The sequence below is a fragment of the Peromyscus leucopus genome, chromosome 7, assembly GCF_004664715.2.
Source record: "Peromyscus leucopus breed LL Stock chromosome 7, UCI_PerLeu_2.1, whole genome shotgun sequence".
Classification (NCBI taxonomy): Eukaryota; Metazoa; Chordata; class Mammalia; order Rodentia; family Cricetidae; genus Peromyscus; species Peromyscus leucopus.
In genome coordinates, this window is record NC_051069.1 from 5,390,362 (window position 1) to 5,402,487 (window position 12,126).

The 12,126-nt window shown below is 49.0% G+C and overlaps 1 protein-coding gene across 1 annotated transcript in view; it reads left to right on the top strand.

The window, feature by feature from the left end:
• Positions 1-12,126, top strand: part of Tln2 (talin 2) — a 427,714-nt gene that overhangs the window by 343,206 nt on the left and 72,382 nt on the right. The window contains exons 38-41 of the mRNA XM_028864471.2: positions 6,345-6,485; positions 7,126-7,307; positions 9,057-9,189; positions 11,670-11,771. Of these exons, the coding sequence (XP_028720304.1) occupies positions 6,345-6,485; positions 7,126-7,307; positions 9,057-9,189; positions 11,670-11,771 (558 nt within the window). The remainder of the gene's footprint in view (positions 1-6,344; positions 6,486-7,125; positions 7,308-9,056; positions 9,190-11,669; positions 11,772-12,126) is intronic.

Sequence of the window (12,126 nt, forward strand, 5' to 3'; positions counted from 1 at the left end):
ATGCCCACACTGACATACACTAACATGCATACACATACATAATTACTTAAATCTCCCTATGACATCCATGCTGTCGATAAATGGTTTTTTGTGTGTTTGTTTGTTTGTTTAGCATCAACTTTTTTAAGATAGCATTCTGTCTTCCTAAAAAAATGTATCATTGTGTGAAAGTTCATGAGTACTTGAGGTGTCGGGGGAGACAGGGCTCCCCTGCAGTGAGGAAACTGAGTTGGCCAGGCAGAGGTCTTTGTAGGTGGGTGCTCTAAGCTAGGGCCGTGCACATATCAGGGAAACACCTTGTGGGAAAACAGCCAAATCCTGGACAGCAAACCACAAACACACAGCCCAGTATCATCTCAGTCCCCTCCCCCAGCCTTCAAAGGAGCATTGTTGGGGAGGCACCGTACAAACTCTCTGTGAACCTCACTGTTCTGAAGGGAAAGGGACTGTTTATTTATGATTTTGAATGGTGCGGGGAGATCAAACCAGTGGCCTTGTTCGTGCTAGGTAAATGAAATGAGGACATGGCCGCTCCAAGGTATGGTTGAGGAAACCGTCTTTTAATTGTAGATATGAAGGAGAGAACAGCCAGAGGCATCTGGAAGAGTTCAGACTGAACGTGGCCACGTGGGGAGGAGCAGGAAAGGAAGAGAGGAGAGAGAAGAGGAGGAGAGAGGGTAGTCGGACCTAGAGAGGAGCCGAGAACCAAGAGAAGAACTAGGAGAAAGCATGTCTCAATTGGCACGGTTATATAGGAAAGAGAAGCTGAGGGGAGGGGAAGCGAACCCTCTGGGCTCCAGGGCTAGGGAGGGCTAGGGTAGGGGGCATGGTGAGACAAGCTGAGAGGTACTGAGTGAGCCTGAAAGCCTTGATGCAGCTCGGGATGCTGATAGACACCACAGCGAGCTAGCTATTTGTTCCAGGTAGGCACTTGCTCCACCCCTGGACGACACCCCCAGCCTGACTTCAGTGAAAGGGTCTACAACTTTTCTGTAGCTCGACCTGGTTTTCCTTTGTGCTGCAAAAATTGCTGCACGATCCCATGGAGAAGTCAGTCAGTCACAGAGTGAGCCTCACAGAGGCCAAAGGAAGGAGCATCCATGCAGCCTGCAGCAGCTGGAAGCTGGCTGGTGAGAGCCGGGCCAGTTCGCCCAGTCAGCAGCTCCAGAGCTGTTTCAACAAAGAGTCATTTTCAAAACAAACAAAAAGCTCCGTGTGTTTGAAGGCAACAAGAAACTAGATGGAAAATGAAGGAACAAATTAAATCCAGCGTCCTGGTGTTCTGGGATCCTCGTGGTAGCTCATCTCCCTTGCCGTCACAGCTCATGACATGAGCAGTTAGCAAGCTTAGGTTTTTAAGTCTGGATTTTAGGCTTCGTGTGTATCACTCGTCTCATCCACACAGATAGGCTGTGTTTATCATGCCCATTTTGCTGATGGGAAACCGGGACACAAAGAGGTTAAGTAACTGTCTAGGTGAAGCAGCCAGTAAAGGACTGGTGAGAATTCAAGCCCGAGCCCAGAGCCCCTGTTCTCAGTCCTGGCATGCTGCTGGGCTCTTTGGAACATCAGCCATGAACTCATCCCTCCTGCCTGGGGTTAGCCCCGGCTGTGTTTACAGAGTGTGAGTGTAAGTATGGGGGCCAGGGTGGAAAGGACAACGTAGTTAAAAGCTATGATGTCATTGTTGCTGGCTGCATAGTTAACTTTTCCTAGTTAAAAGTCGGAGGGGGGCTTTAGAAACGACTGCAGCCTCTCTCTCTCCTGCAGCCTCTCTCTCTCTCCTGCAGCCTCTCTGTCCTGCAGCCTCTCTGCTCCTGCAGCCTCTCTCTTCCTGCAGCCTCTCTCCCCTGCAGGCTCTCTCTCCCCTGCAGCCTCTCTCTCTCCTGCAGCCTCTCTCTCTCTCTCTCTCCTGCAGCCTCTCTCTCTCCTGCAGCCTCTCTCTCTCCTGCAGCCTCTCTCCCCTGCAGCCTCTCTCTCTCCTGCAGCCTCTCTCTCCTGCAGCCTCTCTCTCTCTCTCCTGCAGCCTCTCTCTCCCCTGCAGCCTCTCTCTCTCCCCTGCAGCCTCTCTCTCTCTCTCTCTCCTGCAGCCTCTCTCTCCTGCAGCCTCTCTCTCCTGCAGCCTCTCTCTCCCTGCAGCCTCTCTCCTGCAGCCTCTCTCCCCTGCAGCCTCTCTCTCTCTCCCCTGCAGCCTCTCTCCTGCAGCCTCTCTCTCCTGCAGCCTCTCTCCTGCAGCCTCTCTCCCCTGCATCCTCTCTCTCTCTCCTGCAGCCTCTCTCCCCTGCAGCCTCTCTCTCTCTCCTGCAGCCTCTCTCTCCTTCAGCCTCTCTCCCCTGCATCCTCTCTCTCTCTCCCCTGCAGCCTCTCTCCCCTGCAGCCTCTCTCTCCCTGCAGCCTCTCTCCCCTGCAGCCTCTCTCTCTCCTGCAGCCTCTCTCTCTCCTGCAGCCTCTCTCTCCCCTGCAGCCTCTCTCTCCTGCAGCCTCTCTCCCCTGCCATCTCTGTCTCTCCTCGGTTTTGAATTCTGATCTGTCTGTTAAGATGGACTCTTCTTTCACATTCCCCTCACAGTGTCAACCCCTCTGCAGTTCCCTGCAGCAAATAAGCTCTTGTGATGGTCCAGAAGATAGGCCTGTGGGAAGCATCAGAGGAGGAGAGCCCGGGGATTGCAATGTGGGGCACATAAAGCCTGTCCCCATGAGCGTCACTGCAAACCGGCATCAATATAAAGGGAACAGAGATGAACCTATTGCCCCAGAATGTCAAAATGTGCCCGGAGTTTTCAGTTCCCACTGTGTGGCGGGCTTTGCTGGCCAGTCCTCGAGCGTTGCCTTTCACTCACTGATAAGAAAATGGCAGAGGTCACCCCCTTGGTGCCCCCTGCTCTGTACCAAATGGATTTCCTATTTGAAGGAACGGTTAGGTATCCTGTGAAACAGAAACACCAGCGGATCCTTCATTTCCTGAGAATCCAGAGAGCAATGTCACAGCTGCATTTTTTGCTGTCTTGGGCTCCTTAGTGTGTATTTGATTTGCACCGTGAGGCTGTGCCCAGACATAGGCCCAGCTGCCACAACCTTCCAGCTATGACAAAGGGAGCAAACAGCATGCCACTGAGACCTTAGGTCTCTACCGATGGCATTCCTTAAACTCCCCAAGCACAGCCCAGCCAGAACCCACTTCACTCTGTCCCCTACCAGGGAGGGCTCTCAGTGCGGGCTGAGCTGCAGGAACAGGAACACCGGCTGAGTTTGTCTCTCCATCATGCTCATTACCTAGCCTTGAGTCAGATGTGTGGAATGGAATGTTATTTTAAATGTGCAGCCACTCAGGTTTGAGTGCCAAGTGGAAATTATGCAACCCCAGCTTTTGTTTTGCTGAGAAGTTGAAGTTTGGCCTTGTCGTTCACCGCAGAGTGAGCGAGGGCTCGGATTTTTGCAATTAGGCACTTCCAGGGAGTGCCGCAGACACCCGATCCGGCCCTCTCTCATTGAATTTGACTTGGCTGTAAGTATATTTTCCTGGTCATCCTTCTGTTTGGACTGGTAAGGTAGAGTCCTTCAGATCGGGGTGGGGACCCCTCTGGGACATCCTAGGCCCCGCTGCCTTTGCTGTTGCCTAAGGTCTGTAGGAACGAAGCGAGTTGGGGTCTCAGGTGATGGTTTGAGACATGGCAACAAGTAGCAGAGTGACTGAGTAAATCATGTCGTTTTTCCAGGTGCTAGGGGAAAGCAGGTGGGCATTCAGTAATCTTTAACCGCTTGAGTCCGTGTTTTCCCCACCTGCCTGTGAGGTTAGACTGAAGACTCACGGAAGAGTGGACTCAGGGCCAGGAGGTGCTCCTTTCCCCAGGTTTTGAATATGCAACCCAGTGAATTTTCCCCTTTGGTGGCGAAGGAGACGTTCTGTGATATGGAATGGGCACAAGGAAGCATCTGTAGCTGCTCTGCATTCACTGTGGCGCTGGCATGTGTGTCCACTTCACTTAGGTTGGCTCAGTCATAACCAGTAGAAGCAAAATTTGGAAGTGAAATAATAGCTTTACAGATCATCCTTTCTAATGCCCAGTGCCTCCTTTTGGAGAAATAGCTTTTCACTTTTGAAAGCCAAAGCAGGTGGGTGATACGTTTCTGCCATAGCCCCTGTTATTCAGCGCCCTGTCCTGTGAATAGCGATGGACTCCATGAGATGTGGTTTTTAGGATCTGTGCTGAGCCAAAGGAAAAAAAATCCTCTTGGCATCCCATTGGTCCATGTTTTGAGGCTGTACCACTGAGAACTGTTCCTTCAGATTTACCTGGAGTCATCTTTTCGGTTTGTGTAAGTTCAAATGAGGGTTGACGGCCTGGTCGGATGTTTTCCATCCTTGCAGACAGAGAAGGAGGTAGGAAAGGAGCAGGCCTGAGTTTGGAGAGGTGAGAGGAAGAAAGGAAACCATGTCATTTCAGCACCTAGGCAGTGCAACTTGTGGAACAGCCCAAGCTCCTTGGTCTCCAGAGTTCACTCTGACCATCCTCCTGCTTCACCCATTTTCTTGGCTGGGACCCTTTGTATCCGGCACCTGCCAGGTGGCATCCACCACCACGCCTCCCACTGGTATCCTCTGTGTCTCGGTAGCACCCAGCCTCAAGGAGGCTATAACATGAGTAACACAGTGAGATCAACACTTGGAGGTGACCCTTTTCCATATGGCCAGGGCAGCAATGTAGACTCAACATCTAGTGAGTACAGGAGGGCAGTTAGAGGTGGGCCATGCATGTGAGCAAGAAGTAACAGGCGTTTGTTAAGGTCTCTGGTGGGCCTCGAAGAATGGTTGAATCAAAGAGGTTAGAGCAGGGTCAGGGTCTGTTGGGTGAGGGAAGCCAGGCAAGCCAGGCATCGTAATTACTGAGGATGGTAAGTGAGCAGGCTCATGGGAATGAATGCCTCTGAAAATATTAGCATCATGGCAATGTAATTATTATCCCAAGCTGCCAAGGCCCGGCTAGACTGCCGTGGTTACTCAGAAGTAGCCTTCAGACCTGCAGTGCCTGCCTCCTCTTGCCTCACTGAGGAACAACTCACTCCCACCTCAGACCCAGCTGCTCAGATACTGCCAGGGCCTCTGGTTTTGTTTGTTCACTAATTGTCTAAGTAGGCTTTTATAGATTGCTCATAAGGATTAAATTAAAAGTTTAATTGGTCATTTAACAAGGAAATTTGCATTCTTCTGCAAGCCTAGCTGCCTTCTCCATGAAGACAGGGCAGTGGTGCTCCTTCACAGGCTGCTTTGTTGAAGAGGTGGAAGTCCGAGCTTGGAGAAGCTAGACCTCAAGGGTTAACCCTTTGTAAGGCAGCTTGACATGTATCCCAGGCCACATCTGGATCCTCACCAAACTGGCCATGAATCCACAACATGTCTGATCACTCAGTCCTCTTGTGGTGTCTGCTACTAATTAAATACAGATGAGGCAGAAAATGTATAGAGGAGAAACACATCATGTCGAGAGCTCAATGAATTGTCTCAAGCTGTACATACTGAGTAACAATAGCTAGATTGAGAAATAGAACCTAACCAGCACCCTGGAAGTCACCTCTGCGCTGACTTTTGTGTCCCAGCTCCTCCAGAGCGTCACCCAGCTTCTAACACCCCAGTTAGTTTTACCTGTTTTTTTTACTTTCATGAATGGAATTGTGCAATAGGTACCCTTTTGTGTGCGACCTCCTTAACTAGATAGACCATTGCGTGCGTGTGTGCGTGCGTGCGTGTGTGTGTGTGTGTGTGTGTGTGTGTGTGTGTGTTAGGAATTGCCCATTTGTTTGGGGAGGTCTAGTCTATTCTTTTGCATTGAATTCCATTGTCTTCATTCCAAGATGTTGGTCTTACAGGGATAGGATAGCTTTAGATGTAGAACTTAGGAAAGTTGGAAGTGTGAGAGATTGGAGATTTAACTCAGGGGTAGATTCTGGTTTTCATTCCCAGAAACAAAAAAGGGAGGGAAGGAGGGAAGGAAGGAAGACAGTCTGGTCAGAAGTGTCACACCATGTAAAGGATCTTTGTCATTTGTGAGGGAATAGACAGAGGAGAAGATTCCAAGAGGATCCCATCTCAGAAGTGGAAGGGAAAGTGGCTTGGCAGCCAGGTGTGACAGCAAGACTGCTGTCCTGAGCTGCACATCTGGACTGTTCCTGAGGATGGCTACCTGGGCCTCCTGGTCGGCAGCAGGGATGGATCGCTCCAATTGCTCTTACTTGTTGAGGAGTAGTAATCTCATTGAACCATCCTGTCTTATTGGGAGGTGACTGTTGTGCCTTAGGAATGGAACATGCTTCTCAGTGGGATGAACTCTCCATTTCTTTCCCATCAGGCCCTGGATGGGGATTTCTCTGAAGACAACCGCAATAAGTGTCGGATTGCTACCACACCCTTGATCGAAGCTGTGGAGAACCTGACCGCCTTTGCATCAAACCCTGAGTTTGTCAGCATCCCTGCTCAGATCAGCTCTGAGGTAGGGGAGTCTGCAGCAATCGGAACTCTAGAGTCTAGGCCAATTCTGTAGGAAGCAGCATGAGCAAGGGTTAAAAGTTAAAGCTCGCCGGACCTGGTGTGGCGCCCATGACTGTTTCCAGCTCGGAGCAGAGCAGGCAGTATTGATTCAGAAGCTGAGTACAGTGAGCTCAGGAAAGGGCAAACTACGAGAAAACCCTGTCTCGAAAAAACCAAAAAACCAAAAAAAAAAAAAGTTAAAGCTCGAAAGACTGTGTGGCTCTGACTGTTTCTGTGTAAGCAGTATTTTACAAACTAGTGTGTGCTTTATACTGTGTTTATGGTACTTCGTGCACAGTTGCTAAGCTCAGTGAATGTCTATCTTTTAAGAAATAATAGCTTGATACTGAGAATAATCTCTGTCTGGGATTGGAGCCGATTCGTTCATGAAGTGCATCATATTCAAAAATTTTATTTAAGAAAAGAATATATATATTATTTCAGGAATAAGCCTGGGCCCACACTGTCCCAGTCTGGACCCTTTCTGTTCGCTCGTTTCCTTCTGCAGAACAGAAGTACTGACTTGAAGAATAAGACTTTCTAGGGCCCAACCTACTGGTCTCTGCACACTCACCTTCCACTTCTCTGTTTCTTGATCTTAGGGCTCCCAGGCACAGGAACCAATCTTGGTCTCAGCCAAGACCATGCTGGAGAGCTCATCATACCTCATCCGCACTGCACGCTCTCTGGCCATCAATCCCAAAGATCCGCCCACCTGGTCTGTGTTGGCTGGACATTCCCACACCGTGTCTGACTCCATTAAGAGTCTCATCACATCTATCAGGTCAGTTTCTCATCTAGAGAGAGTTCCCAGCCTGCATCTGAATAGAGTAGGGAGGGATTATGCCCATCCTGTAATGCTGATCATTACTGTAATGGCTAATCTTGATAAAGAACTGGACACAAACTAGAGTCACCTGGGAAGAAGGAACGTCAGTTGAGGAATTGTCTCCATCATACCGGCCTAGGGGTATGTCTGTGGGGCATTTTCTTTATTGATGATTGATGGGAGAGAGCCTAGGCCACGCATTTGTGCTGTTCCTGGGCAAATGTGTCTGGGCTATATAAGGAAGGCAGCTGAGCAAGCCAGCAAGCAGCATTATTCCATGGTCTCTGCTTCAGTTCCTGCCTCTAAGTTCCTGTACCGAGCTTCTGCACTGGCTTCCCTGTGAGATAAGCGGAGTTTTCTTTCCTCCCCAGGAGGTTTATTACAGTAACAGAAAAGCAAACCAAGAAAATTACAATCATCTCTTTCTTCTCTCTTTTGAGACCCATGAATAGTACCAGCCTCGATAACAGCACATCTAAGCACCTATTATAAACCAGATATTATTCCATATATTTTATCTACATTGTCTTTTCTGATCATCACATCTTAAAGTAGATATTATCATTGTTTCCATTTTAACTACTGTGAAGTTTTGGTCAAGAGAACTTAAGAGATGTTCTCATGGTCACCCGAAGGCTCCAGTCCCAGCCCTTCTAACCATCACACAGAATTATCAACTCGTAGGAGCTTAGAGAGCTCTGCTGTTCAAGTTCTTTTAGACTAATAATAAGACAAAAGGAATATTCTACAGCCCACACTAACTCTGGGTATTTTGACCTTCTTGGTAATACCCAAAGGCTGAGAAAACAACATTTCTCAAGTTGAGAAATTAGAATCCTACAACGTGGAGTGTGTTTGTTTTCTTAGTTACAGCATTTTGCTTCTTAATTGCTTCTGAAGCTCAAAGCCGTAATTAAACTTTTTCTCAATGTAGTGCAAAAACAAATCCTCTGAATACTTCAGCTCCTCCTGCAGCGCATGAGCTTAACGACTCGTGTGCACTGTGGAACACTTGAGCGCGTTTGCACCGTAAATGGCGCTGCACTTTCCCTTTCAGTGGCTGGAGAGGTGGCTCAGTGGAGAGAAGCTGGCTGCAGAAGCACGAGGGCCTGAGTTTGAATGACTAGCTCTATCATATAAACAGCCAGGCCTGGGTGTGTGCTTGTAGTCCTAGAACTGTGGGAGACAAATACACGAGGATTGAGGGCCCTGCTAGCTGCCACTCTAGCCCCAGCTTCAGAGGGAAACCCTGTCTTAAGGGACGAACACAGAGACTGATAAAGTAGGATGCTTGACTTCCTCTTACAGTCTCCATGTGCTGATGTTTGCAAGCAGTTGTGTACAAATGGACACACCACACACAACACACACACACACACACACACACACACACACTTTTTTTACTTTAGTGGCAAGTGGAAGATCCCCCCAAGTACAAATTGCTTCCTTTACAATTACCTATTATTAGCTTGAGAGGAAGGGCCAGATTCCATTGTTCCTGCTAGAAATATGACAGGTACATTGTTAATTAAGAAATGCGTGGGCTCCGTACCAGGCTTTGCTGAGCAAGCCTCAGAGATGCGCTGCTTAGTAAAGGTGATCATGTTGAAATGGGACGGAGGTTCCTCGCCCACCAGTAGAGGAGCAAGATGTGACATGTTGAAGCCTTACATACCTTTGTTTGGTTTCTTCTGTCCCTTTTAGGGACAAGGCCCCTGGGCAGAGGGAGTGTGACTACTCCATCGATGGCATCAACCGCTGCATCAGGGACATTGAGCAGGCCTCCCTGGCGGCAGTCAGTCAGAGCCTGGCCACGAGGGACGACATCTCTGTGGAGGTAGGCTGGAAACTCCAGAGGAAATGGGAGGAGATGTCTCTAATGCTGGAGTGTGATAATGGACAACCTGCCCCTGTAGGCACCAACCAGGGAAGTCAGGCGAGGGAGTAGGCCCAGCACTCAGAAGAGAAAGAGGACGTGGGAAAGAGCATGCCAGCTAGAGAGGAGTGTTCAATGAGACTGACGTTTGGGTAATTCTGTGTCCTAAGGTGGACTGCTATGTTCAGTTGCACAGGTCCGTGCAGGAGCATGCAAAGCTTGAATGCTTCTCTCTGGCCACATTTTTGTCTTTGCATTTTGGGGACAAGTTTGGCATTAAACTCTAATGCATTTGATCCCATCCAGAATAAAGAGTTGTGCCCCGAGTTATTCTTTATCTCATATGTGTGCATTGGGGGTGAGGGTTGCTTAGCATCCTATAATTTTGGGCCACTTTATCCTTTCTCTCCTCGTGTGTTATACATGTGTGTATGGGAGTTCTCACCCATGTGGAGCTGGAGACCTCAACTGCTCCTCTATCTTTTTTTTTTTTTTTTTTTTTTTTTTTTTTTTTTTTTTTTTTTTAAGACAGTCCTCTCTAGAACCTGGAGCTTGCCCTCAGCTAGGCTAGCTGGCCAGTGAGCCCTTAGGATCCCCCACTCCCTGCACTTGGGTTATAGACACATGGGTCCTCATGCCTGTCTATCATACGCTTTACCCCCTGAGCATCTCCCCAGCCTCACTTTATCTGTTCTTGGTGGTCTCTCTTAAGTTGCTTGTTACCCATGCAAAGTTGGCAGTTCATACTTATTTCTCTACTAAGAGCACAGTACCCAACATTCAGAAAGCATTCAGTTTGCATGAATGGTGTGATTACCTTCCTGCCATAGAATTTAGGCATAATGGGCTCTGTCCCTGCTTTCTAAGCAGTGAACCTAGAGCTAAGCAATGCTCATTTTCATTAATGGAGCTATCTGTTCTACTTTGCTTCACACACACACACACACACACACACTCATACACACACTTCCAGGAAATGAGGAGCAGGACTAAGCATTATAACCATGTGAAAAGCTAGAATTACTCTTTTAAGCCTGTTCTTCAAGGTGAACATACATACAGTGAACACACATGAAGTGTGCATGTTGATGACTTGTCTTTAAGTAGCCCCCAGGTCATGAAGCCAGGTTTAGTGTCATATACCCTTAATCCCAGCACTCAGCAGGCAAAGGCAGTTTGATCTCTATGAGTTGGAGGACAGCCAGGGCTACTCAGACACTACCCTCCCCCCAAACCCCATAACCACCACCCCAGAAATGCCCCCCTCTCCATCCCTTCTAAACTACATCCTCTGCCTTATCTCCCCCAAGAAGAAGAAAATGTGCCCCATTTACATCCATGGGCCTTCATTATACAACATTGAATTTAACAAACCACCTATCATAAAGCACCAAAGGGATTCTCTGGCATTCTTGTCCATAATCACGTTAAGTGTGTGAGGAGAATAAATAATTAGCTAAATAAGGCCTTTGGACTCTAGGGAAGCTTCTCTCCGCCTGCCCATCTCTCTGGCTCTTTTTGTTTTGTTTTCAAGCTTGCCCCTTAAGCTTTTTTTCCCCCAGAGTGAACTCTGCCTGAAGCTCTCATGCTCAAATGCACCATGGTTCTGTGGCAGAGTACCAAATGCAGAAGGATATTGTCGCTTTATTAGACAATGTGTGGGATGTACATCTATCTCTAAGATGCCCAGTGCTTTTATCTATTAACCCTGAACCCGTCCGGTTCCTAAGGTGATTTTGAGAAGCAGATGGGATTTTTTCCTGCTTCCAGTTAATCTCCAGCTTTGATTCCTCATACCCCCACCCATCCCCTGCCAGCATTGCCTGGCTTTCCTTACCTATCTCTTAATAGCCTGAACTCATTTCTTCGGCGCAGAGAGGTTAAACCATCTCGGACCTGATGAGAAATACCCCAGGAGTGTCATTTCCAATATTTGCCTACAAGCCACCAAGGACAGTGAGCAGAGTCTGACTAAGCTCTGCATGTAGCCTACCTGGTGTCTTCATGATGCACTCTCGGGGACGCCTTCAGAGAACTGATCACGTTTTCACATCACCCCTTCTCTCCTCTTTAAGTTCTGAGAACACCAAGACCTGGGTGTTCCCTCAGTCCCCAAGGAGCCGCCTCCATTTGGACCAAGTTGGCTCTCCTTGGAAAATAGAGCTTTTCCACCTTCCCAGCAGTCATGCTATATAACCTGCCGTGTGGACCCCACCAGCATCAGTTGTCAGGGCTCTGGGAATGAAGCCAGTGAGAAACACTTCTCTCAGGCTTGCCTCATCGCTCATCTGAGGAGAGAGAGGGGGAGCAAGGCAAGCCAGGGCATGGAAGGCCGGGGGAGCATCCAGACATTCTGATTCCATGCCGGCCTCCTTGTCCTTCATAACAGACACAGTGCCGTAGGGAACTCTTGGCAAATGACCTTGACAATTCTCTCCCAGGCCCTGCAGGAGCAGCTGACCTCGGTGGTCCAGGAAATCGGGCATCTTATTGATCCCATTGCCACAGCAGCTCGAGGGGAAGCTGCCCAGCTGGGACACAAGGTACCGTGCAATCAGGGAATCCTGCTGAGAGAGGGGAGGGAGTGTGTGTGTAGGGAGGTGGGCTTGCTCCGCTGGGACCTCCAGATGTGGAGGCCCTCCACATCTGGACAAAGCAGGCAGCAGGGAGCCAGATCCACCCGTGCTCTGCTTGCAGGCCTCCCTCCTGGTCTTCAAGTGCTCCTTTCAGATGCACCCAGAGGGCTGGAGAGATGGCTCAGAGGTTAAGAGCGCTGACTGTTCTTCCAGAGGACCTGGGTTCAATTCCCAGCACCCACATGGCAGCTCAAAACAGATGCACCCAGAGAGGTCTGGGGAAGTGTCTCAAGTACAGTTCTTGCTATGCGAGCATGGGGAC